Source organism: Watersipora subatra, chromosome 5 (genome assembly GCF_963576615.1).
Source record: "Watersipora subatra chromosome 5, tzWatSuba1.1, whole genome shotgun sequence".
NCBI lineage: Eukaryota > Metazoa > Bryozoa > Gymnolaemata > Cheilostomatida > Watersiporidae > Watersipora > Watersipora subatra.
In genome coordinates, this window is record NC_088712.1 from 59,846,835 (window position 1) to 59,871,924 (window position 25,090).

Genomic DNA, 25,090 nt, shown 5'->3' on the forward strand with positions numbered 1-25,090 from the left:
GGTCTCAGATTCCATTGCTAACGAATTAAATGTAGAAACTTGTAGTTATATACATATGCTGACTTAAAAGTTTATAGTAAAAGATATAATAACGCTGCAAATGAATATTTGCTCTTGCTTGTATTTTACACGAAATCTTCCACGCGGAATGATGACATGAGAGAAGTCGATCATCGTGTCTCTTCTAAACATTCTGAAAATGTTTTCGGCAAACTATATTTCGGTGTTTTTTTTTATTTCAACGTGCGTTATGAGCACACCGACTGCCAAATTTTAACTCGGGCGAGACTTTTCTCAAAATCGTATGGTGAAATAAAATTTGTATAGCGAGGTGAAGATATCACAATGTTTGACTTTGTAAGGTGAAAAAATCGTATATCAGGGTAATCGTATCTCGAGGGTGCACTGTAGGCAGAAAAGGTTATAAAAAGTCATTTTCCACAAATCTTAGTAAACTTTCATGTTCAGTCCTATCTGTTTTTCAGTGTTGTACGGAGGCCTCAGCATTTTTCCTCTATTATAACCCATCTTTCACCTCTTTCAAGTTGTTGTCTTCCAAAACCGGCTGGTTTTATCTCTTCATGTTTTCTTTAGCTGAACCTTCCTCTGGTTCTCTTTCCGTATCACAGTGTTCAATCTGTAATCTAGTTGGTCCGTCTGTTGTCAGTCATTCTGCTGACATGTCCCGCCCATAGTTGTTTACTTTACAGTTTAATGTATGTCCGTCACATTAAGTTGTAGTTGCACTCGTCTATTGGCTGTTCTATCCTTGTATGTTATGCCTACTTTGGTTTTGGCATGACAATTTATGTTAGGTATATATTGTCATACTGAAACCAGGTTGGATTTACCGATAAACTGTTGAGAGTGTGTTACAATGTGGTCAATCTGTCTGGTTGTTTATCTCTAGATCTTCAACTGGATTGCTTATATTTAAACAAATGGTAGTTTTAGTTTTAAATTGTTTTTGAGTAAACTAATTTTCTGTAAGAGCAACTGATATGAAATAATATGGTCGAAATCAGCTTACCGTTTTGAATACAAACTGGATTTCCTTTGTGACAATTCAAGGTCTTTGGTCTTTTGGAAATTCAAGGTCTTTGGTTATATCTATTTTTGAAGTTTTTTTAAGTTTGAATATAAGTTTAAGGAAAAACTTTCAGTTTTGAATTTTTCCATCAAAGTTCGCTATAAAAAAGGAATATTAAGTATTCATTCACTCTATATAAATACACTTCAAATTTTAAACTATGGAAAAGCATTAGCCATTTAACTCACAAATGGGCCAATCAGATTGCAGCTAGTAAGTTTGGAATCGTTTGCTAGCCAATCATATTTTAAGTAAATGCCCTCTAACTCAAGTTGTAATGTGTTCCTAGTGACTTCTTGGTACGCTGTGTGAACTCTCAAGGAGATGTTTCCGTGTTAGATGCACACGCAGCTCCTATAATCAGCCTTTGTCTTGCCCCAAGCACTGGGCACCTTCTGTCAGCAAGCGGGGATGGCACGGTCAAACTTTGGATCATCAAGACTAAGTGCTGTCTGCAGACGTATAACATCTTGCCCAAAGTTAATGATGCCAGGTAGACATCTACTATAAACCTATTCAACAGCCTCCCTGTTGCTTGTTATTAGTATTATTTTTCTCGGGATGCCGCTGTAATTCGCAATTGCCTCCTTTCATTTCATAGCGATTTATATACCTGCCACAAATAATGGATGTCTTCTGTGTCAACATTTAAACAATAAATGCATTTTCATTGTTTTGCTTTGCTATCCTGTAGGTTTATCATATTTTCTTTTAAACTGTAGTCACCAGAAGCTTGGTGTTAAAGGTTATCCTCTCATTCATGCAGTGAAACCTGTTTAATTCCTGATTTTTTTGTAATCTTGCGCATAATTTTGATTCTGAAGCTCACTGATTTTTGTTTGAAATTTTTTGATCACTTGAACATTTGGCTGCGATAGCAACTGAAATCAACCAGTTTTTTGTTAATTTGCCTCTTGGTACATGAGAAATCTGTGTAGAGGTGCTACTGAGTGCCAGCGAGGATACTAGTTGCGCAACTTCACTTAGGCTACACCTACTTGTCATTTTCTGCCTACTTCTTAGTCTTCACTTACTTATCCATCTCCACCTACTTTTCAGTTTCCCCTACTTCTTAGTTTCCTCCCACTTTTTATTCTCCACCTACTTCACACTGCCGGTTTCTCAGTTTCCGCCTACTTCTCGTTATTCATCCACTTTTCATTTTCTACCTACTTGTCATTCTCTGCTTACTTCTCAATCTCTGTCTATTCAATCTCTGCCTACTTTTCATTTTCCATATACTCATTCTTCATCTACTCATTCTCCGCCTGTTTCATCTCCGCCTACTTTTCATTCTCTGTCTACTTCCCAGTCTCCACCCTCTTCTTAATGTTACTTTCAGATAGGCCATTGCATCATGTTAGCCTTAGTTTCTTCAACTCAACAGGGTCTGATGTATGAGGAGGTTCATCATATGATGTTTAATACTACAAAGGGAGTATGGTATGGAGAGCGTATGAATATTAGCCTTAGTTTATGTTTGCAGCTCGAGTTTGAGTGCCTGTCGCATGAGCTGGAGACATGACAGTACTCAGTTCGCTGTTCCTGTCGGCAAGGAAATACACATTTTCAATAAAAACGATGACGAGCCTTGTCACATCTTTAAACACGAGTCTATCCTTCAGGTACCAAGCGCATTCATTATATTCTTCCTGCGTGTTCATCACAATACATTCAAGCATCTAAGATAACCTTTTTTTGGCATATATGTCCCTCTTTCTTGCTCAGTTTTTCTATTGAAGCCTTTTCACTCATTGGAAGCCTTTCATGCTGGACTAGTCCGGCGAGACCTTTTAATGCATTGTTATGTGTATATTTATAAATAATTAGAAGAGGCATGATTTTATGTCTGAGTCTAAGAAGTTAATTAGTTGAAGCACTTGTTATAATTGCCATGACCGTCAAAGAACTCTGTTTCAGTTGTCATGATAGTCAAAGAACTCTGGTTCAGTTGCCATGACAGTCAAAGAACTCTGTTTCAGTCATTATGATAGTCGAAGCACTCTGTTTCAGTCGTCATGATAGTTGAAGAACTCTGTTTCAGTTGCCATGACGGTCAAAGAACTCTGTTTCAGTTGTCATGATAGTCGAAGAACTCTGTTTCAGTTGCCATGACGGTCAAAGAACTCTGTTTCAGTTGTCATGATAGTCGAAGCACTCTGTTTCAGTTGTCATGATAGTCGAAGCACTCTGTTTCAGTTGTCATGATAGTCGAAGCACTCTGTTATAGTTGCCACGACAGTCCAAGCACTTAGTTATAGTTGTCAAGATGAAAAAAATTTAGCAACGTTGATTTAAGGCTAATTAGTTAAGTCTTCTGTCATCAGATGCCAGTACCTTGGCAGTCTAGCGTGTCTTCAGGGATCACCAGGTGGGCTGATACAGCACAAACAATCAGCAGCCCCTCAATTATTCGAAACTCTGGAAGGTCAATTAGCGCAAGTGTTAGAGTGTTGGGTTACTAAGCTGAATGTCATGAGTTCGAATCCGGCAGGATGCAATTTTTTATCACCGTCTCTAACCCCGCCTTCAGAAGGACAGACAGACATATCAGCAAATATTGTTGATTTTTCGCCTTTTTAATCCATGTTAAATGCTGGTCATGTTTCCGCTATGATTTGTGTCTGCATCATTGCTACTTTATTGCAATGGAGTTGTCTGCTCATTAACCTTGGCATTGTTTGGTAATCTTGCCCTTTTCTTGTCTTCAGCCCATAAACGTGTGCAGCTACAGTGAGGACAGCAGTTTGTTGGCCTCAGCTACAACTGATGGTCACCTACTTGTATGGAGGTGCCAAGACAACATCCTCATTCACTCTAAAAGCATTTCATCACAGGCTAGTATCAGCTCCCTCACATGGCTCGATAGCCAGACACTGCTATACGCTACTAACCAGGTAGGTGGACAGAGGAGCCGCGAGATGCATAAACCATCACTTTCCTACCTATTTGGTTTCATTGCTGAACTACCTATGAGCAGCAAGGGCAATCTCGCACCTTGTTTTGAATGAAACGAAAAAGACTCAAAACATGAAAAACAGGCATATTCAGAACAATAAAAAACAATATAAACAATCTTTTAATAGATGGTCATTCTACGAAAAGTATGAAAAAAACAACTCGCTTTATAATCTCTGACTTTGTTCCTGCTTCTCTGCTATTATCTGATCAAAACGCGGGTTTTTTGTGGGTGAGTGAAAGGTGTAGATCGTTTTTAGAATTGATGGAGTTACGTTATTTATTTTTGATGTAGAAAAGGGATCAAAGTCTAGATTTAGCAAATAAAACAAGAATTTTCAATGTAATTTTTAAGAGAATTGAATAACCAGTCGTCATGCTTGATTCGAGCACCCTGTGAACAACAGCAAGCATCCCTAATTGGGAAGCCCTGGCATTACCAACTCTCTCTAGTGCCAAATTCTGTGCTTATGTGTAAGTGTGCAGTTGAGAAGTTGTCAGCTGAATGAAATATGGTTTTACATGTATAATGGTTAGCATATTATCTCACAAGAGTACAGCGGACGCCTATAAAGTACAGTGGATGCCTATAAAGTACAGTGGACGCCTATAAAGTACAGTAGATGCTTATAAAGTACAGTGGCTGCCTATAAAGTACAGTAGATGCTTATAAAGTACAGTGGACACCTATAAAGTACAGTGGACGCCTATAAAGTACAGTAGATACTTAGAAAGTACAGTGGACGCCTATAAAGTACAGTAGACGCTTTTAAAGTACACTAGACACTTTTAAAGTACAGTAAACGCTTTTAAAGTACAGTAGACGCTTCTACAATGTCAATAATCCGTTCCGGGAACATCTACATTATATTAATTTTATGTTATACGAACAGTAAAATACATGTAAATTGTCTAATCCGTTCAAAGATCTTTCCAAACCAAACTAAACCTTTCGGCCTTCCAAATAGGAAAAAACTGAACGTAACTTTTTAATTTAGTGGTTGTACAGCGGCTGTGGTAGTAATGGTTTGTATCGACAACTTTTCTCTTATTCTTATCATTTTCACATGGATTAGGGTTCATGATTACGGTAATTTTATGTTAAGTTAGAGGAGCGCACAATTTCAATGGCAATTTAAATCGATTTTTTTCAGACAGCAAGGTCTATGTTCCCTTTATCGAGTTATTGTGTGTTTTTGTGTTCAAGAAACACACTGAATACAAACAGCTACTGTACGGTCATTAAATTAAAAAGTTATGTGTAGTTATTTTCCTTTGCGAATGGCCAAAGAGGGTGAGCTTTGAAAGATCTCAGAATGGATTAGGCAATTTACATGTATTTTACTGTTCGTATCACGTAAACATAAACCGTTCCTATAACATGAACGGTCTCGGAACGGATTATTTACGTTGTAGGAGCTTCTACTGTACTTGGAAAGCGTCAGATATCAAAGAACAAGTTTGCATACACTGCATTAAAATTATATATTTTATTTACCGAGTTATGTTGGTTAGCATAAGAGTGCAAGTGTAAGACCTTTGGTCTGGAAATAGAACCCGCCATTTCCCAACTAAACCAGCCGTAGCTACTATTGTGGTTGACAGAGTTGCGCTGTTCTTGTCATATCTGCTCCGCTTGTCGCATGTCTCTTGGTTATTCGCTGACATTGGTTTGATAGACTGTTTTTTTTTTAAACTACCAGAGTCATCTGTTTCAAATTTAATTGTTGAGTTTCATTGTAGCAGCTGTGGTGCTGCTGTAATTTCAGTGCTAAGGCAATGATTATATTGGTTAGATGCAGCCTTCTCTCTTTTGAAGGGATCATTTGGGAGTGTTGGATTGGAGCTGGATGAGAAAGGGGAGTCTAAAGAGGGTGACTCAAGCAAGGTATGATTCATCAGTTTCTTACTGAATTAGTGATGGCTTGATATTACAGATGTTTTGATACATGGAATTCTTGTTACAGTTCATCTACAATTTAAACTTTTTATGGCATCTTGCTGGCTTTAAGTGCCGGTAATTAATTGAGTAAGGTTTTAGACTTATGCTCCCTGATAAAAGGAAAAAATGGAGAAGTCATCGAATGAAAATGAGCTGGTACAACACCACAAGTTAATAAATCGAACTTCGATCATTTCATAGAATAATTTCGACATATTTTGGTCGCAAATTAGATATTTAACTAATTTAGTTTGCAATTGTCAGTCCTTGTTAATCCGCATAGTTCGTTGTCATTGAAAAAAATTATTTATCAAATCATTTTCTAAAACCACATCATACACATTTTTCACTCGCAATAGTCTCCATGTTTGATTTTTATTTGCTGACAGAAGTATATTTCACCAATGACAGACTTATGAAAGTGTAGTTTACAATAGATACCTCAATGTTTTATATCATTACTGCTAGTTGGTGGCACTCCTAAAATGAGTTTCTCTCTTACCTATCTCTTCTCTTAATTAGAAAAAATATTTTAGCCGTTAGATGTGAAGTGTAGTGGTGACGTAAGTAATCGAAGTATTTGGCGTAATTTACTCTTACTTCCACTAGTTTGACTTGACTAAAATTACAATTTTTTACATTTTATTTTTAATTTAGAAATTTTTTTATTTACATTACTGTAATGTTTCAAAAAATGTCAGAGGTTGTACGATAAAAATTACTTCCTATGTCAAAACATATATAAACCCATATTTCAAAACATTCACATTAGTAAACTAGATTGTATATAAAGGCCTGACTGTGTAACTCAGTGTTGTATCAATATGACTGGTAGCCACGATGTTGATTTGTAATTTGGAGAGACCCTGTGTCAGACCTCTGTTCTTCCTAGCATATCCTCCACCTTGTTTTTATTGGCTTGTTGGAAGTTATCTTCTTAATCAATACAAGCTCATCCTTTAAAGGAGGTTGCGCACTTGTAATTCTCTGTTGTCTCATGCAGCAGTTGGTATGCTTGGCTTGTAGACTAACTCACTAGCTTTCAAATTCCTGCGGGCATTTAAGAACCCTTCCATCTCGCTTAGACTAGGTCTATGAACACTAAAGGCTAATCGCGTAATATCTTGACTCGATTTACCCTGAAAGCAATAGCTCTGTTTTAACTGGCACTTACTTCAGAGTGACCTTCTCCTACATTTGCAACTGCATCTGCATGCCAGATTTCTTCTCAAAATTAACACACTGCTACGTTTACAGATGTCTAATAAAGAGATAGCGGATATGTTTGATGGCAGTGATGATGGCGACTTCATCGATGGTGAAGCAGACGAGGATTACAAGGACCTCATTGAAGAGCATGAGGAGGAGGTTAAAAGCAACAGGAAGTTGCCGAAAACCAATGTCCTTGAAGACGATGATGAATCAGGGGATTCAGGTACAATCATACAGTCATGGATTTTTCATATAGGCAGAGAAGATTATAAAAAGCCATTTTCCACAAATCCCAGTAAATTGTCATGTTCAGTCCTATCTTTTTTTCACTGTTGGACGAAGGCCTCAGCATTTTACCTCTATTATAACCCGTCTCTCACCTCTCTTGCAAGTTGTTCTCTTCCAAAACCAATTGATTTCATCTCTATCTTTTGTTTGCCTGAACCTTCTTCTGGTTCTCTTTCCATATCACAGTGTTCAAACTGTAATTCAGCTGGTCTGTTTGTTATCAGTCATTCTGCTGACATGTCCCGCCCATACTTGTTTCCTTTACTTCGCAGTTTAAAGTATGTCCGTTACTTTAGTTTGTGGTTGCACTCATCTATTAGTTTTTCTATCCTTGTATTTATAAAGAATGAAAATTAAATATTCATTACTCCATATAAATATACATCAAATTTTAAATATGGAAAAGCTTTAGCCATTAAACTCACAAATGGGCCAATCAGATTACAGCTAGTAAGTTTGAAGTTGTTTGCAATAAGTTCTAGATTGACATATGAATGCTCCCACATACGAGAAAATCAGATGCAAACAAAATTTCGAGGAAATTTCCTCCTTGAGATACGAGTAATTTTTGAGATACACACATACTAGTCAGTTCTTGATGGCCACTATATTGTCAAGTACGCGCGAGGCCGCTTTCAGGAACGGCATCATTCCGGTCTTTCTCCTTGAATCAGTTTGAAAAAGTTGGCTAAAAGTTATAGTGAATGTGAGACAATAAGCGTCAAACCGGAAACGTAATAAAACATTAAGACGACAAAATTTAAGTAGGTTTTGTAAAAGATTAAACCATGGCTTCAAGTGTGTGTTTGTTACGCTAAATTTATATAAGTTCAATTTAAAATTTCTGTTACGTAGCGTCAAAAAAGTCTAGTGTACCTAACGCGTCGCTGTCAAGTCTCTCAGACCGTTAGCCACTACTTTTGTCTCGAAGGTAAAAACTTGCAGTAGTATGCATAGAATGTTACATTTTATTGCAGATTTTACCAACTAAATAGGTATTTCTTAATTTGTTTGCGTAGGTACTGAATTACAATAATTAAAAATGTGTTTTTCCTCCGTAATATATTGTTTTATATGTATTTCGTAATATAGGATTAATTTGTATTTAGTTGTTTTATATAGGAAATAGTGCCTTGAGACACGAATAAATTGACATACGAGCTCAGTCCTAGAATGCATGAAGCTCGCATGTCGAGCTATGACTGTACTTTTTTTAACATTTTAACTTTTTTACTTTTTTAGTTGCTGAAATTTGAACTTTCATCAAGACCTGGATTGCATTTTAGGACATTAAGCGTTTCACATCTGTACATGTTGTTCATATTATTGCTGCCACATGTACTACAGGCCTTCTTGCAGCATCTTATACAATGTGCATGAGTAAATACAATACTATTCTTAGAGGTCTAATAGTTAGGCCATTTTATGATGAAAGTATCTCATCCAGGTTAATGATTTTAGAAACAAATCTAGAGTTTTCTCCACTTGTATACCAACAAGACAATAGCCTATGTAAGTCTATGAAATGAAGAGTTGACTAATTATTTATACAGATGTATATATGTATAAATCTATATAGATTTATATTTATATATATATATATAAATATATATATATATATATATAAATATATATATATAAATATAAATCTATATAGATTTATATATATATATATAAATATAAATCTATATAGATTTATATTTATATATCGATATATATACAGTGAAACATGGATAACTCGCCCTCGGATATAGCGAACACATGGTTAACTCGACTGGATTTGCTTGGTCCGTTCCCACGCAATGATAAATGGCTCTATATAACTCGAATTCAACACTGTTATAACGAACTGTTTTTTGCCCAACGGCTACCGAAACGGTTGCTATCGCTTTAGAAAATCACTTTATTCCAAGCCATAGAGGTAAACCTCAACTTTTCGTAATTCATAAGCGTCGTTATTACCTCCATCGGCAAAATATTTTTGTCAACGACTGTTCTAAAGGTTTAGTGAAATTTGATTTATACTGCTATACGATGAATAGCGCGGACTGGCCCGGCCACGGGCGCAAGGATTTTCGCCACGCACATACAAAACAAAAATCGCATGTTGTTTTGTATGTGCGTGGCGAAAATCCTTGAGTGCGTGACCCGGCTAGCCCGTGACGAATATTTTTTCGAAGTTGATTCCGTGTTGAATCAACGTCGGAATGTTGAATGTTTAAAACGTCTTAAAATTTGTTTTTATTAAACGTATACGTTTTCTTAGCTAAAAAAACTATTCATCGTTTGACCTAAACACAGAATACGTGTGTACATTCAATAAGTATCCATTCAAAAAGCGTGAGTGATATACAATGTACTGTTAAACCTCGTAAAACTTTTAATTGAACTGCCTCGGAGTGTTGCTCTTAACGAATCCCAGGTAAAGTAAGGTAATCTTTCCATAAACTTCAAGAAATATCGGCAAAATTGATCGTGGGTAAAACGCTCAAAAGAAAAAGATGTCTTTTCTTTGAGCATTTCAGCAACGATCAAGTTTTGCCAATGTCAATCTAAAAAACGTCCTGGCAATAACATCACCTCAAACAACAAACCAATCTCAAGTGATAGAAAAATCTCTATACTTTTTGATAAAAACGTTTTAAACTTTACATTAGAAGCATTTAATTTGAAACAAGCCATTTGTGCTTTTGATTTATATTATAGTTTGTATATGTTCATGTATCTACTAATAAATAAGTAAATACATGGACTTGTGACAGTGCTCTGATAACTTGAACACTCTGATAATTCGAACACTTTTGCTCGGTCCCTTGAAGGTTGAGTTATCCGAGTTTCACTGTATATAGATTTAGTATAATGTATAATATAAATAATACTTAGCTGTTAGTTAATCACTACAGACATACTTGCCAAGTAGTTGAAAAAAAAACTGTGAGATTGACGGTAAATGTAGTAGTTGAATCTGAAGCCTAGATTTCTTTGTGAAGTTTTTTTCTTCATTGCTACCTATATAGGAGAACCTTCTACGATTTTATTCAATGTTCAGGTACTCTACCATCAATGTGAGGTCATGGTTGTTTGCCAATGATATGTCACAGCTCCATATATAATCTTTGTTTTTTGATGAAAAACTGTAGAACAAGTCGGTAGACATCAATGTTGCTAAATCTAAATAGCACAGGTTTTATGGCAAGCATACAGTTTAATAGCGGTCTGTTTCATTGTTGCTAACTTTATATGATGATGCAAGCTCACAACTAGTAAACAAAGGGGAAATGACAAGTAAAAAAATTAAACCACTAATTTTATTGAAAAGCTGGAGGAAAATGGGAGATTTTGTGAAAAAGAGAGACTGACTTAAAAAACTGGAGGGTCCCGGCCAAACCGGGAGACTTGGCAAGTATGACTACAGATCTGTTTCAAACAAACATAGGTCTGCTCTCATCAGATGATTATTACAGAAAGACGGAATACAAGATGGCTACTAGTGAGTGTGAGAATGAGTTATCAATCACATCTCATTGGTCAATGGGTAATTGCCATCAACCAATGAGAACCGCCTAGGGCACAGGTGTCAAACACATGGCCCGCGGGCCACATGTGGCCCGCCACCTCATTTTATGTGGCCCGCGAGGGCTTAATTACTCATTCGCACGAGACTCATTGTCCCGTATTTATAACGTTGCTAGGCACACACCAACGCGAGTTATCTTGCTTCTGAAATTTATCTATTCCTTGTGTGGTTATTTTTACATTACATAAGAATAATTTTTATTAGTCAGAAAAAAAGTTTCTGGCCAATCAAACAAACGTACATATATACCTCGATGATCTCTCTGGCAAAAGTTATAACTAAATTACTACGCCCATTGCGGCATCTAACTGAACCGAAAGTCATCGCTGTCACTTTAAAATTTATCGTTCGCGATCAATTTTTTTCAACTCCAGAAGTAAATATGCAGATTCAGAAGGGGTAAGACAGTGAAAGACTGCATAAATCAAATTTGAACATTATTTTTAATGTTTCAAAGTTTCTACTAACTTTTAATTTTGTCAATTTGAATCGTTACACTCGAATAAAAATGCACTTTTTAGGCTGTCAACCGTAGTCAGACAAAAGTTATCATTCAATCTCGATAGGATCATATTCATTCTTAGAGCTGCCCTGAAGTCTGAAAAGTCAAGAACAGAGTTACTGAACATATTGTTATTGTTTGAAACATGTTTATGACAGTTTATTTGAGTTATATTGGGATGTAGATTTGCTATGCTTTGAATATAATACTCGCGAGGAAAAATTCGAAATTATAGTTTCGTGATTTTCATGTTCATGACTAACTGTACATGTATAAATAATATTCATAACTTTGTATTGTATGTAATAAATTACTAATTTTAGTCAAACATTGTATATTTTGTAATTTCTTTGGTGCAAGTCTAACTTTGTTTCAGCAAATAATTTTTTGATTTTTTTGCTGCTTACATATTGATTTTGTGTTGCTGCTGTTGCAATTATTTAGTGTTTGCAGATTTAATGTGTGTATGCCAACAAATTCATGTTCTTAGCAGCTCACAATTTTTGATTTCACTGAAAGTATGCCCATGTTGATGGGTATTGTGTAACTTTTCTGATTTTTTTCGAAAACAAGTGTTCTGCATGTTTTGCTGTGCAACTGTTCTGTTTGCAACTTTAAGCAATAAAGTCAGGAGTTATTTAATATCAAAGACTAGTTTAAGTTATTTTACATGATTCGATTACATTTCATTACAATTATAAGTTACATCTGGCCCTTTGAGGACAGCCATTACGCTGATGTGGCCCTCGGTGAAAATGAGTTTGACACCCCTGGCCTAGGGGGTTCCATCTTTGAAATGGCTGAGCAGATAACTCCCAGCATGCTTGCATGATGAGGCAACTTTATTTCTTTTATTCAATGTGCATTGGTCTGGCTTTTCGAAAATGGAAAGATTGCATCTTTTGATTGTGTTTGAGTAGGCTTTACATTGCTTAACTTTTTTTCATTTAACAGTGTATGCTACCAGTTGGTCTTTTAGTCTAGGTTCCAGGTTTTGGTCTAAACTAGGTTCAACACGCTTCTAGCGTCTTTCAATGTCTGTTTATCTAATAGATTCAGAAGTCGCTGGCTTGGTTCATGAAAGGAAAAATAAGACTGAGGAACCTGCTCCGAATGTAAAAACGGAGACTCCGCTTGCAGAGCCAATCACTGGGGAGCAAGAGCCATTTCAGCCTGGCTCAACTCCAGCCAATCAGAAGTCTCACTACATGGTCAGTGCAATGTTCAATGCTCAGTGCAGTGCGATGGTCAGCGCTTGGTCAGGAATGTTTACGTTATAGAGGTTTTACATTATACATGTACAAAGAATAAAAGACATGGTAGTTGCCTAATCCGTTCCAAGATTTCCCTTCTTACTCCTTTTTGACCCCTCAATATGAGACACTAAACCTACCTTCTTAATTTAATGACTGTACAGTAACTGTGGTATTACTAGTTGGTCTTGACGACTTTTCCCTTTTTTCTTATCATTTACACTTGCTTTAGGGTCCATGATTATGGCAAGTTTACACTAAGTTATTGGAAACGCACACTGCCATGTCAATTTCAATCAAAATTTTTCACTTTTTTTATTAGAGCAAGGGCTAGTTTGCAAAGAAATGAAAAGAGCAAATATTGCATCAGCCTAATAAAGTTGAAAAATATATTATGCAGCCTATAATGTATAAAATAATAAATGATATAATTATTATATATTATTTTATATATTATGTAAAATAATATATCATGATTATATTTTATATAATGTTATATATAATATATGTATAGTAAAAATGTATATTAGATACTGCTATGGAAATTACATATAACATAAAGCATCATATAACATAAAGCATCATATAACATAAAGCATCATATAACATAAAGCATCATATAGCATAAAGCATCATATAACATAAAGCATCATATAACATAAAGCATCATATAACATAAAGCATCATATAACATAAAGCATCATATAACATAAAGCATCATATAACATAAAGCATCATATAACATAAAGCATCATATAACATAAAGCATCATATAACATAAAGCATCATATAACATAAAGCATCATATAACATAAAGCATCAAGGCAGTGCAAGTTCTCAAATTCAATTTGAATAACGAGAACACCGTAGATAGCCTTAAAATATAATTTTCTTTTTTGCAGCATTTGGGAGAGAAAATGATACTTTTTAGGCTGTCTATGGTATTCTCTTTATTCTAATAGAATTTGAAAACTTCCACTAACCTGAAGCCTTACGTTCTAGGAAATTTCTTATGTATTACGATGCAAAAGTTGACTTAAATTCTTTGTTGAGTGAAATTTATGCATGAGGCTTATGTTATACGAGTGTCTACTGTGTATGTAAGACATTAAATATAGTAAGAATCGATAAAAAGAGTAGAGACAGGAGAGTTAACAGCTCTCGAGTGTAGGTAGAGGTTGCAATAGAGATACAGAGGTAGTCTAACTTAACTGTGTGACCTTTAAATTGATAAAATTTATAGAACTATTTTGTTTTTTTAATTGATATATTTTTAAATTTTCATATTTAATTGTCACGACCAGCTTCACTCATTTCTGGCTTTCGCTTTCTTCACATCACTTTCGCTTTCTTCACATCACTTTCGCTTTCTTCACATCACTTTCGCTTTCTTCACATCACTTTCGCTTTCTTCACATCACTTTCGCTTTCTTCACATCACTTTCGCTTTTTTCACATCACTTTCGCTTTTTTCACATCACTTTCGCTTTCTTCACATCACTTTCGCTTTCTTCACATCACTTTCGCTTTCTTCACATCACTTTCGCTTTCTTCACATCTCTTTCGCTTTCTTCACATCACTTTCGCTTTCTTCACATCACTTTCGCTTCCTTTCTTCTATACAATGAGCACTAAATGTCTTTAGAAGATTTGATCTTAAGATATGTGCTCTCATGTCATTTTATCATTTGTTTAAAAAAATCATCGCTTTCTTCCTTTTTTCACCACGACTACAACTCTTCCTGAATCCATGATACCAAACGATAACTATAAAAGGTGTGAAGCGATAATTAATACTAATGGAGCAACGCAGCAGTGAACTATATAATGGAGAACTTCATACGTATGGAATGATGTGCCAAACTGCTATGTTTGAAAAAATTCAGATCGCATGTAAAAATTGCTTTTTATGTTGTATGTCAAAAGTTTACTAAAAGAAATGGCTGTACCATTTTTGTCAGCAAAGAGAGCCAATGTATCTGGTTTTGCAGGTGTGGAACGCTGTAGGAATGATTTTTTCGCATACGAGTGAAGGAGACAGCACCATAGACATAGAGTTTCATGACACAACCAGGCACCACACAATACACATCAATAATACGGATGATTATTCCATGGCTGATCTGAGTGAGACCTGCGCAGTTCTGGCTACAGAGGACAACGGCCGTGGAAGAAGGTAGAGCAGTCATTTTTCTCTTTGACTCATTTTTGTCAGCATCTGAAGTCTGGCTCTAGTTTATCTTATGAAAGTTCAAGTTTTTTAAAATTTGCTGTTTTCGAGTCTATTATATTAATTTGCGAATAAATTAAAATTTTCTAGAATTGCCACTTGTTTGGGATACTCACGTACTCCGATTTGTTTTTAGGGTATTTTCTTGTATAGCCTCGTAGTTGTGCTCTCTATCATTTGTATCGTTAAGCTGCTATAATGGGTAGTTACGTTATATCGTTACAAGTTTTTTTGTTATCATTACTGGTATTACTGTGTTATTGTTACTGTTATTACCATTGTTGTTGAGGAATTGTCTAAGCCTGATGTTTTGAAAACAATAATATGAATAAATCATTGAGTCGCCAATCGTAGATCATTTGCTTAAGCGATTAAATTCAATTTTCACTGAATAGCATTCTCAAAAGCGTTTCAAGCCGGCGTATTTTAACTGATGTAAAGAATTTGACCACAATTATTCCATTGTATAGCAATGTAGCTGGAAATAGAACGTTGGCCTGGAGGATCTGAGTTCAAATTAATTGTGGAGTGGATTTTTCATTCCTAAAACATTTTTGTGAAGAAAGTGACTTTCCTTTCTTAATAGAATCCATTAATATTTATCACGCCGTGCATCTATTTGCTGCCCCATATACTTCTAGCTTAATCTTGTGCATAAACTATGGAGGGGGAGATGACAAGCAGCAGTGGAGTGTCACTCTTGACAAGCATGAAACCGTTGAGTGTGTCACTGCGGCTCGAGATTTTGTTGCCATGGCTACAAGCAGTCACATGATTCGGGGGTACACAACGGGAGGCTTCCAGCTGGCTCCATTCCTCATTCCTGGTGCTCCAGTGGCTATGGCCGGATATAGAAATGTGATCATGGTAGCCTATCATACAGCTCCAGGTATGATTTTACTATTTTCTGTCACCGTTAAAAGGTTTTTGTTTTCAGCAGTGTCAACTCTGTGAACTAGGAATTATCAGTACTTGTACCGAGGCAGTCTCAAGTGCCGTAAGAGATTGTCAGTAAATTGCAGAACCAAAATATGTGCACAACTATTCTAAAATCGAAAACAGTACAGGCTATTTCTATTTTATATACTGCCTACCTGGTAGTTTAGAGAGTTTAGGTGTGAGAGACAGTTAGATATGCCGATAACGCACAGATATTAAATAGCCTCACAATTATTCAGAAATAGCTGAAAGCAGTGGATTGGTGCAAGTGTTACAGTGGTGGTCTAATAATCTGAATGTCATGCGTTAGAGTTTGGTTGAACACAGTCTTTCATCTTAACCTCTTACTCTAGCTTCAGAAAGACGAACAGACAGACACCGATCTTATTACAGTAAAGATATATTTTTATTTTAGACAGACACAATTTTTTCTTTGCAATGTAGATCTTGTCGTGTAGAAAAAAGGGAAAAAGAATCGATTTAAATTGACATGGAAGTGAATTTCCTTAAATTCACGTAAAATTACTGCAATAATGAACCCAAAATCAATTCTAGGTAATAAGAAGAAAGAGAAAGGTTGTCGAAACACCAATAATAGCATCATTACTCTACAGTTTTGTTTCTTTTAAATGGCCAAAGAGGTGTGTTTGAGGAGATCTTGGAATGGGTTAGGAGATTTACTACATGTATTTTACTGTTTGTGTAAGGTAAAATCCTTATAATATAAGTGTTTTCGGAACAGATTATTTACCCTGTCAGTGTGTCTACTGTATGCTTATGGATGCTAATAAAAGCTGCTTTTGTTTTAGTCTAACTATGATTGGTCATCTAATAATAATTGTTTTGCAGTTTTGTTCCTGCGAGTTACCTTCATACTATTTTTACCGCGTTCTAAAGGGTTTATTATAGTGTTTCTTCTAAAGGATACAATAAGAGAAGGATTGATCAAGTTTGCATAGAAATATGGGCTCATCCTCAGTCTCACCGGTATCTAGAAGCATAACACTCCCTTCTTTCAAAGTTTGGTATACAAACTTTTTCATCAATGCTGTTCTTACATTTTCTTAAACTGATGCATGTAAATTGTAGCCATGAACAGTTATCAGCACCTCTCCCTGTCCATTCTCACCATGACTGGACCGCGTGAAATCCTCACCCACTGTTCCAGGCTTCCTCTCTCCGGTACGAGCACACTCAGCTGGATGGGGTAAGACTGAACCTTTCCATTCTGAGCTTGTTACTTACCATGTATATACTTACCTATGTTAGATTGTCACTGGGTTGGCAGGAGCTGACTCATAGATGAGATGAATAGAGAGAATATGTAAACCAGCAACCTGTGTTGGTGTGTCAGCGTACTAGCCTCACGCTGTCTCAACCCTACAAAAACTCATGTAAAAATATAAGCTGCTTGTTCATCACGTGCAGTTGTTTGAAAGAACTACTTGTAGGAGTCACGACCCTTCTGTATTGCGGGCAATGATAATATTACATTTGGTTTTGCTTGCCTTTGCGAGGTTCGCTGTACCTACACTTCAACTACACCTTTTCATCCTTTATCTGACCCTATCGCAACATCCCGTTGTTACACCTACAGCTCCATCCTTTCCCCTGACCCTGTAGCAATATTCCTCCTTGTTTCTAGCCTGACAGCAAAACCTTCACCTTATCATAAGGAATTTGCTAGTCGGACCTCTAGTGCTTTTGCAGTTTGAATAATGTAAATTTCATTTCATGAGTAAGTCACTCTATAGTAAAAATGTTGTTTTTTCTACACTATCTGGCAATGTACAGCCCTTGTCCCATACACTGGTACTGGTCTCAAAGCATCCACTCAATAGCCAATCAAGAAGATTGAGGCACCTATTTCTTGTTTGTACAGATTCAGCTGTGAAGGAACCCCCATAATCTACGACTCAAACGGTTTCCTTTCCATGTATCGCCTACAGGGTCATGATATTTGGAGTCCAATCATTAACACCAAGGTTAGTGGGCATGTTTATATCGCTCCAAGGATTTAATCATATCCACATCGCTGAGGCGACCCGGATATGTCCCGAAATATTGCAGCTGTTAAACTTTCACGATATTTCATCAAGCATTTACAACAGCTTGGGCAGTGTGTGCCACTTCGGTGGTGATTGGCTGCCGAGATTGCCATCTATCTCTCTTCATGATAGTTGATGCAGGACTAGTATTCCATCGTTTCACCCACCGCAGGCGCATTGTATAATGAGATAACTACGTCACGAAATATTCGCCGATGTAAAGGCGGATGGATTCGTGATAGTGTGAAAAATAATATTACAGACCTTCACCGATATAATGTGTGGTTAACGCTGACATACTGTGATACAGCGTGCATCGGCCTTTGGTAAGGGTGAGTTATCATCTGAGAGATCATGTAGGGTCGCCCTGAACTAGTGGTTTCTCTTTGGTAGGTTTGCCTACATTGTATCTGTAGGTCTAGTAGTGGTACCGTAAATTCTGGCTTATAAGTCGAGGTCTAAATTTTGGGTTAAAAATCCTGGTTTTAACATATACCTTCTCCAGTTCAAATCCTTTGATCCAAATCCCTTGTACGTGCCGTACAAGTCGACCCACTTCTCTGGTTCAAATTGTTTGATCGCTAATAGTTCAGTCTGCATCAGAGGCGGACGATACGTAGCTGAAAAAATGGAGTGCAAACACGCCCATGTTTTTTTTGTGCCGTCGGCAAACAATAATTAACAAAAGATTGAGATAAGACCGTTCTAGTGAAGACCGCAAGGCAATGAAAAACAACACTTCACCATTGTATTGGCTCGTCTCGCCAATAGAACGAAACTGCCACCTCTGATAATATTGTACGTGTTTAACAGAAAAACAATACCACGAGACAGTGTTCTGTTAGAAACCGTAATTCATGTACCAGTAAAAATATGGATTGGCGATAGTAGATGTGTCGAATGGATTAGTGAACTGTGGGCTTGCAACAAATAGTACGGGAAAAAGCATTAAATTTAAAAAAGCATGTTATTTTAGAAGAGAATGACAATTTGAATGGTGAGGATTGAGACTTTTGTGTTTGATCTATCTCCTGTGACGTAGGATTAGTAGCATTTTACTATTTTATAAATAAATCCCAATATGTCATATTATGTAATTTTGATTGACGATGGTTTTTTAAGTTGAATTTCACCGCAATTCGTGTCATGGAAAACGTGACCGCCGTCAAGTCGAGGATGGATTTCTAAGCTTGAAAATCTTTGCGTCAACATTCTAAGCTTGAAATATCTTTGAGACAAGGATGCTAGAGTCTCTGCTGAGTCTTGAGACATGGCCACGACTGCTAGAGTGTTATTCTCTCTTGTGTCATGTGTGAACAGCATCACATCAGCATAATGTAATCATTTTGTAGCAATTTCAGATGGCACATTTTTTTAACCAAAAATTTAGATTTTGTATGGAGCACACTTCAACAATTTACTAGAACCCAAACTATATGGCTGCGTCTACATGTATATGCATCCATTTGCCTTTTATTGAGGAGCATTCACAAGTTGTTAATTAACTTGCTATGATGATCAGAGCAGTAACCAGCTGTTTTCATTGGCTGCTACTCAATATTCTGCATGAGGTAAGACGTGAGTTGACAGCATCCAATAAATTCGGTTTTAATCCTATTAAATGCTAATTTAATCCGAAAATTGTTGCCTCATATTTTAGGTCTTGGTAAATGTAAAAATGTCATAGCTATCATTATAAGGTCAGAAATAGCTGGCATTCATAGACTAATGTAATCATTTAGTAGAGAGAAGACAACTCCTATCATGAATAGTTTACTAAGTAAAATAATGTGGCCATTATCGACAGTCTAAAGCTTTTATTGATATTCTCTGAGCTTTTAATAGTGTTTTATTAGCAAGACTGCCATGTTATTGGAAAAAACTATTTGCACAGACACGAGTGTTAAGGCGTTGTCATTGGAAACTGCACAAACAAATTCATCTCAAATGAAAGTCACTTACAAATTCCTCTCTGCTGTGTATTCTGGGTCTCCACCACTTGAGCATTCCTTCATTTCATTTTACAGCATCCTTATATTGGCCAGTGATATGAGATAGTTTACTTCTGCCTTGACTGTCTACAGTTAAATATGAACTTACACAAAATTTACACTGAAAGTATCGATATTTTTCTATCATTTGCGATTGTATTTGATGTTTGAGGTGATCTGACAGTCAGGATGTTTCAGCATTAAAATCGACAAAACTTCATCACGGTTAAAATGCTTAGAAGAAAAAAACGTGCAAAATGATGTCACTAGTTATCATTGCTATATTTGACTTCAGCTATTGCGTTCAAGTTGGAGTGTTACACGTCCCCATTCTGTCAGCCTCTTTGCAACTAAAGACATCATAATCACATTTTTGCTCGATCTGAGCATTTTAACAATGATCAAGTTTTGTTGTTTTTTGTGAAAAATCCAGGCAGTCATACTACTTCAAACAACAAAACAATCACAAATGATCGAGAAATGTCAATACTTTCTGATAAAATCTACTAGTTTTGTACAAGTTCATCTCTATGAACATATCAGAATGATGTATCCCTTGTTAGCAAATGACAGCCCGACACGCTTATCATTCTCCAAAGGTGTATATATTGTATTGTAGTCTAAAGACAGGCACAAGAACACATTCATAGTGAGTGTAGCAGAGGATCCTCCCCAGATACGGTGTGTTTCCTGTAAGGGCGCATCTTACCCCTCCACATCTCTGAGGCCTGTCATTGAGATCCTAGACTACTGCATACCGCTGTTAGGATTAAACACTGATATTGGAGTTCAAGAGGTACACCTTTAAATATAATACTTAAGTAGTTTGAGATGTGAGGGAGGCAGCGGAAGGAATAGGAGGCAGCGGAAGGAATAGGAGGCAGCGGAAGGAATAGTTGTAGTACAGTGCACCCTCGAGATACGATGTTAATTCGTTCCAGAGTTGGCATCGTATGGTGAAAAATTTGTATATCGGGGTATAAAGACCATTGTAATTATACAATGCAAACACCCCCTGGTAAAAATCGTCAATTTTGTTTATAAAAATGTGTACATATTGACAATTAGCAACAAAATAGTATGTTAACTTTAGTAATTATAGTTACCTACAGTAACTGTATTGTATTTAGTGTATTTTAATGGTTATGATCTGCAATAAAACGCAAAATTATGTGTGTACCAAATGTAGTACGTACGGTAAGTTCTTGCCTTCAAAAGGTACGCATAACATAAACTTTGAATTCACTTCAAGTAAGTTTAGCTTGCTAAGCCTACACATAAAACTAAGTTTTAGTATGTATTTTGAACTATTTTACTTAATTTCAACTTTTTATTACGAAATTTTATCCTTCAGCAGTTCCTATCTTCACTTTCACTATCAACTTTAGCCTACCTGGTTGAAATCTTTTTCAACCTAAATCAATAAGGCCGAGCGATGCAGTTATAGAAAGCGGCTTCTCGCACACTTGACCATTTAATGACTATCGAAAAGAAAAATAAAATTATATTTTCTATACTGGACGTACATACCTTTGGAGTAACGTAGCCGGTACATGTAGCGGGTAAAGCAGAGAGGAGGCAAAAACGTATCAATGTTAATTATGGTGCTGTACACTTGAAAATAAATTTAAAACGTAATGAATTGGAATTTTTTAGCACACTAAAAGAAGTTGTCCATTCCTGTCCAATTTTTCTACGAAAAAATTGATGGTGCAATGCAGAAAATTGCTAGCTAGCGCTTGTAAAAGGATCCAGAGAATGTGGTACAGTAGTTTGTCTTGTATGAAATGTGCACAAGAATCAATGTAACCATACATACAAAGTTTGTACGTATTTATACCCTATGGGGGGACAGGGCTTTAGCAAGTTTCAGAAGGTCATGTGGATGCGTCAACTATCTTGAGTAGCTAGTTATATGAGTTACATACATACATACGATGAATTGTATTCACGTAGAAGATAACAAGCCCATATGCAAAGACATGGTTAAACAAGAAAATATAACATAAAATCAAAAGGAAACAAATAAAATGAATAAAATATGAAAAACATGCCACACAAGAGATAAATAATATATATTATACATGCATTGTTTTAATGTACTAGTCCACATCAGTAAATTAAACACTTGAAACATTTCTGCGAATGTGGGATTTTCTGTATTTTCTAAATCCTCGCCTTTACAAAATGGTTGCTCCTTTTGAATGCTGATCGCGTGCATGACCTAGCTCATTCAAATCTTCAGTTGGAAGCTCTTTCTTGTGCTTGCTTTAATGGAGTTCTTGTTTTAATAATAATTGCAAATGCTGATTGGTTGCGATCATATTCCTTGACAATGTTAATAATACGGGTCCCTTCTTCTTATTTACGACATCCAACTTTGTTGACATAGAAATCATTTTTCCTTCGTTTTGTAACGTTTGTATCGGTCTCAGATTCCATAGATAACGAATTAAATGTAGATAGTTGTAGTTATATACGTATGCTGACTTGAATATTTATAGTAAAAGCTATAATAACGCTACAAATGAATATTTGCTCTCGCTTGTATTTTACACGAAATTTTCCACGCGGACATGAGAGAAGTCGGTCATCGTGTCTCTTCTAAACGTTCTAAGAATGTTTTCGGCAAACTATATTTCGGTGTCTTTTTTATTTCGACGTGTGTTATGAGCACACCGACGACCAAATTTTAACTCGGGCGAAACTTTTTTCAAATTCGTATGGTGAAATAAAATTCGTATAGCGAGGTGAAGATATCACAATATTTGACTTCGTAAGGTGAAAAAATCGTATATCAGGGTAATCGTATCTCGAGGGTGCACTGTATTACAGTAGGATCTAGGGTAACATGGTTTGAACGGGTATTGCTTACCTTCATTCTTGTAAGCTTCACTCCTGGTCTACGGACGTCTCTATTCCAACATCTAGTTTTTCTATTTTATACACAAAAAACATATGAGGTGAGACTCTGCTATAGGTACAGATAGGGATGCCTTTGATGGTGGTAGTAGTTTTAGTTGTTCAAGCAGCACTTACAAGTACTGTTTAAACTACTACCACTGGAGAGTTAGTAGTTTAGTTGTTGTTGTTGTTAGTGTTGTTGTTGTTAGTGTTGTTGTTGTTGTTGTTAGTGTTGCGATGACTTGCGTCACTTGAAGTGATACAAATTGTTAGATTCTTTGAGAATCAGATACTATTCTATTTGCTGACACCAATATTCTCTGTAGATTCTACACACCTGCCAGCCTCACTGTGTAGTTTGTTTGTGCTGTGTTTTTTACCACATCAGAAAACATTCTGGTGTGTATAAGGGCAAGTTTTCAACAGCATTAATGCCGTAAAACCTCTAATTGAGCGCCAGCCTCTATTTGACCGCCACTATAGTAGAAGAGTTGAAAAATAGAGGGCCATGGCATTCAAATAAAGGTTTCACGGTATGTTCACATTTCTTAGTGGCTCTGTGGTTAGTTATTCACAGTGTTATCCCGACTGGCTGGTGTGATTTGAATCCACAAGGGCAGTGTGTCTGATGTGCCATTTTCCTTATGTAATCTCTCATTAATTTCCTAAATTATCTTGCTCACTATACGATCCTACGCTGATGCTTTCCCAGGAAACAGTCTGGCGAAGTCGACTGCTAATAGAGGCAGCGAACAACTGGCTGTCCGACAAAATCGCTGACACAAACCGCTATGACAAACAAGAACAGACAGGACTTCTAAAGTTGTTTTCCGTGAGTATTTGATTGTTTTTTTGAATGCTATTGCCCCATTGATAATACTACCAGTCACATATAATCAGTACTAATAGTACACAGTCAGTAGTACTAGTATCAGTATATACATGCAGTCATCAGTGTCAGTACAGTCATACCTCAACATACTCGCCATTGTTAGTATTTTTATGTCATTAATTGAAAAACTCAGTTTGATTCCTGACTAGCAACTAGAGTGTAATTTTATGTCTCTGCTGCAGTCTGCTTGTCGAGAGGAAAGACTCGAGCGGGCGTACCAGATAGCTAGCATCATGTCTGAGGCATATGTAAAGTTGGCTGCTCAATACGCTAACAGAACCCACGAGGTTGAACTCGCCCAGAGGCTTAACCAACTGGCTCAGCAGAAGTCTCTCTCTGAGGGGGAGCCAGTAGAGAGCGTCTTTGGTGTAGCGCAATATTCTTTCTCGGGCTATGCTCGGTAGGTTGCCATCATGTCTTCATGTTGCCATAGTAACACTTTGCTAGCAGTTGTAAGTATATCAAAAAAGGTAATATGTGCAGCCAAATCCATTTTGTTTTGCATATACGCATTTATGTATTTGAACTTTACTCTGTGTAGAGATGGGCTTATCCATATACAGTTAATCCTCCATTTATCCTCACAGCAGGATAGGACCCGCTCAACATACCATGTAACGTTTAGCATGCTTTCCGATTTTATAGGCTTGCTCCATAATAATATTTAAAAAAAAATTATTCATGGCACCATTCGGAAACTACATGGTTTATGCAATTAACCCTTTGGCTGGGTAAAAGCCCGGCAAAAACACCCGAAAGTCGTGTATTTTATTTTTCAAAATTCAATAAAATCGATATTTTATGAACATGCATAGCGCAAATAGTAAATTTATTTCTCTGACCAAAAATTTCTATGACCAAAATCTTTTGTACATAAACATTCATTTACATATCTACTACTACAATAAAAATACAACCATGTGCAATTGTCCCTGTATGAAATGCTTGGAAGCATTTCTTTCGGTAGAGTCAAACGCTATAACGTAGCAATGCGAGCTACCATAACGATTGTTTTTCTTTGTATATTCCAAGTATATTAAAAGTCCAAAAAGTTTACATCACTTCTATCATCTGAATTATTTTTATTCTGATCAGACAAAAAATCACTAACGATCGCAGGATCAAATAATCCTTTATTTTACCGTTTTGAAAGTCGAGCCGATGTTGACTGGTTTTTCCAACTTTTATTCTTTTCCAAGGAGGCGCGATTTCTTTAGCTTTTAGCACAAAGCAACGCCTCTCAAATAATCGTTTCATATTGTAA

At 36.4% G+C, this 25,090-nt stretch overlaps 1 protein-coding gene across 1 annotated transcript in view; it reads left to right on the plus strand.

Annotated features, from left to right (window-relative positions):
• LOC137397542 (WD repeat and HMG-box DNA-binding protein 1-like) overlaps positions 1 to 25,090 on the plus strand; it is a 65,706-nt gene that overhangs the window by 23,935 nt on the left and 16,681 nt on the right. The window contains exons 8-20 of the mRNA XM_068083834.1: positions 1,380 to 1,583; positions 2,577 to 2,715; positions 3,802 to 3,987; positions 5,868 to 5,936; positions 7,248 to 7,425; positions 12,623 to 12,780; positions 14,814 to 14,998; positions 15,694 to 15,941; positions 17,081 to 17,198; positions 17,874 to 17,976; positions 20,650 to 20,826; positions 23,647 to 23,766; positions 24,009 to 24,226. Coding sequence (XP_067939935.1) covers positions 1,380 to 1,583; positions 2,577 to 2,715; positions 3,802 to 3,987; positions 5,868 to 5,936; positions 7,248 to 7,425; positions 12,623 to 12,780; positions 14,814 to 14,998; positions 15,694 to 15,941; positions 17,081 to 17,198; positions 17,874 to 17,976; positions 20,650 to 20,826; positions 23,647 to 23,766; positions 24,009 to 24,226 — 2,103 coding nt within the window. The remainder of the gene's footprint in view (positions 1 to 1,379; positions 1,584 to 2,576; positions 2,716 to 3,801; positions 3,988 to 5,867; positions 5,937 to 7,247; positions 7,426 to 12,622; positions 12,781 to 14,813; positions 14,999 to 15,693; positions 15,942 to 17,080; positions 17,199 to 17,873; positions 17,977 to 20,649; positions 20,827 to 23,646; positions 23,767 to 24,008; positions 24,227 to 25,090) is intronic.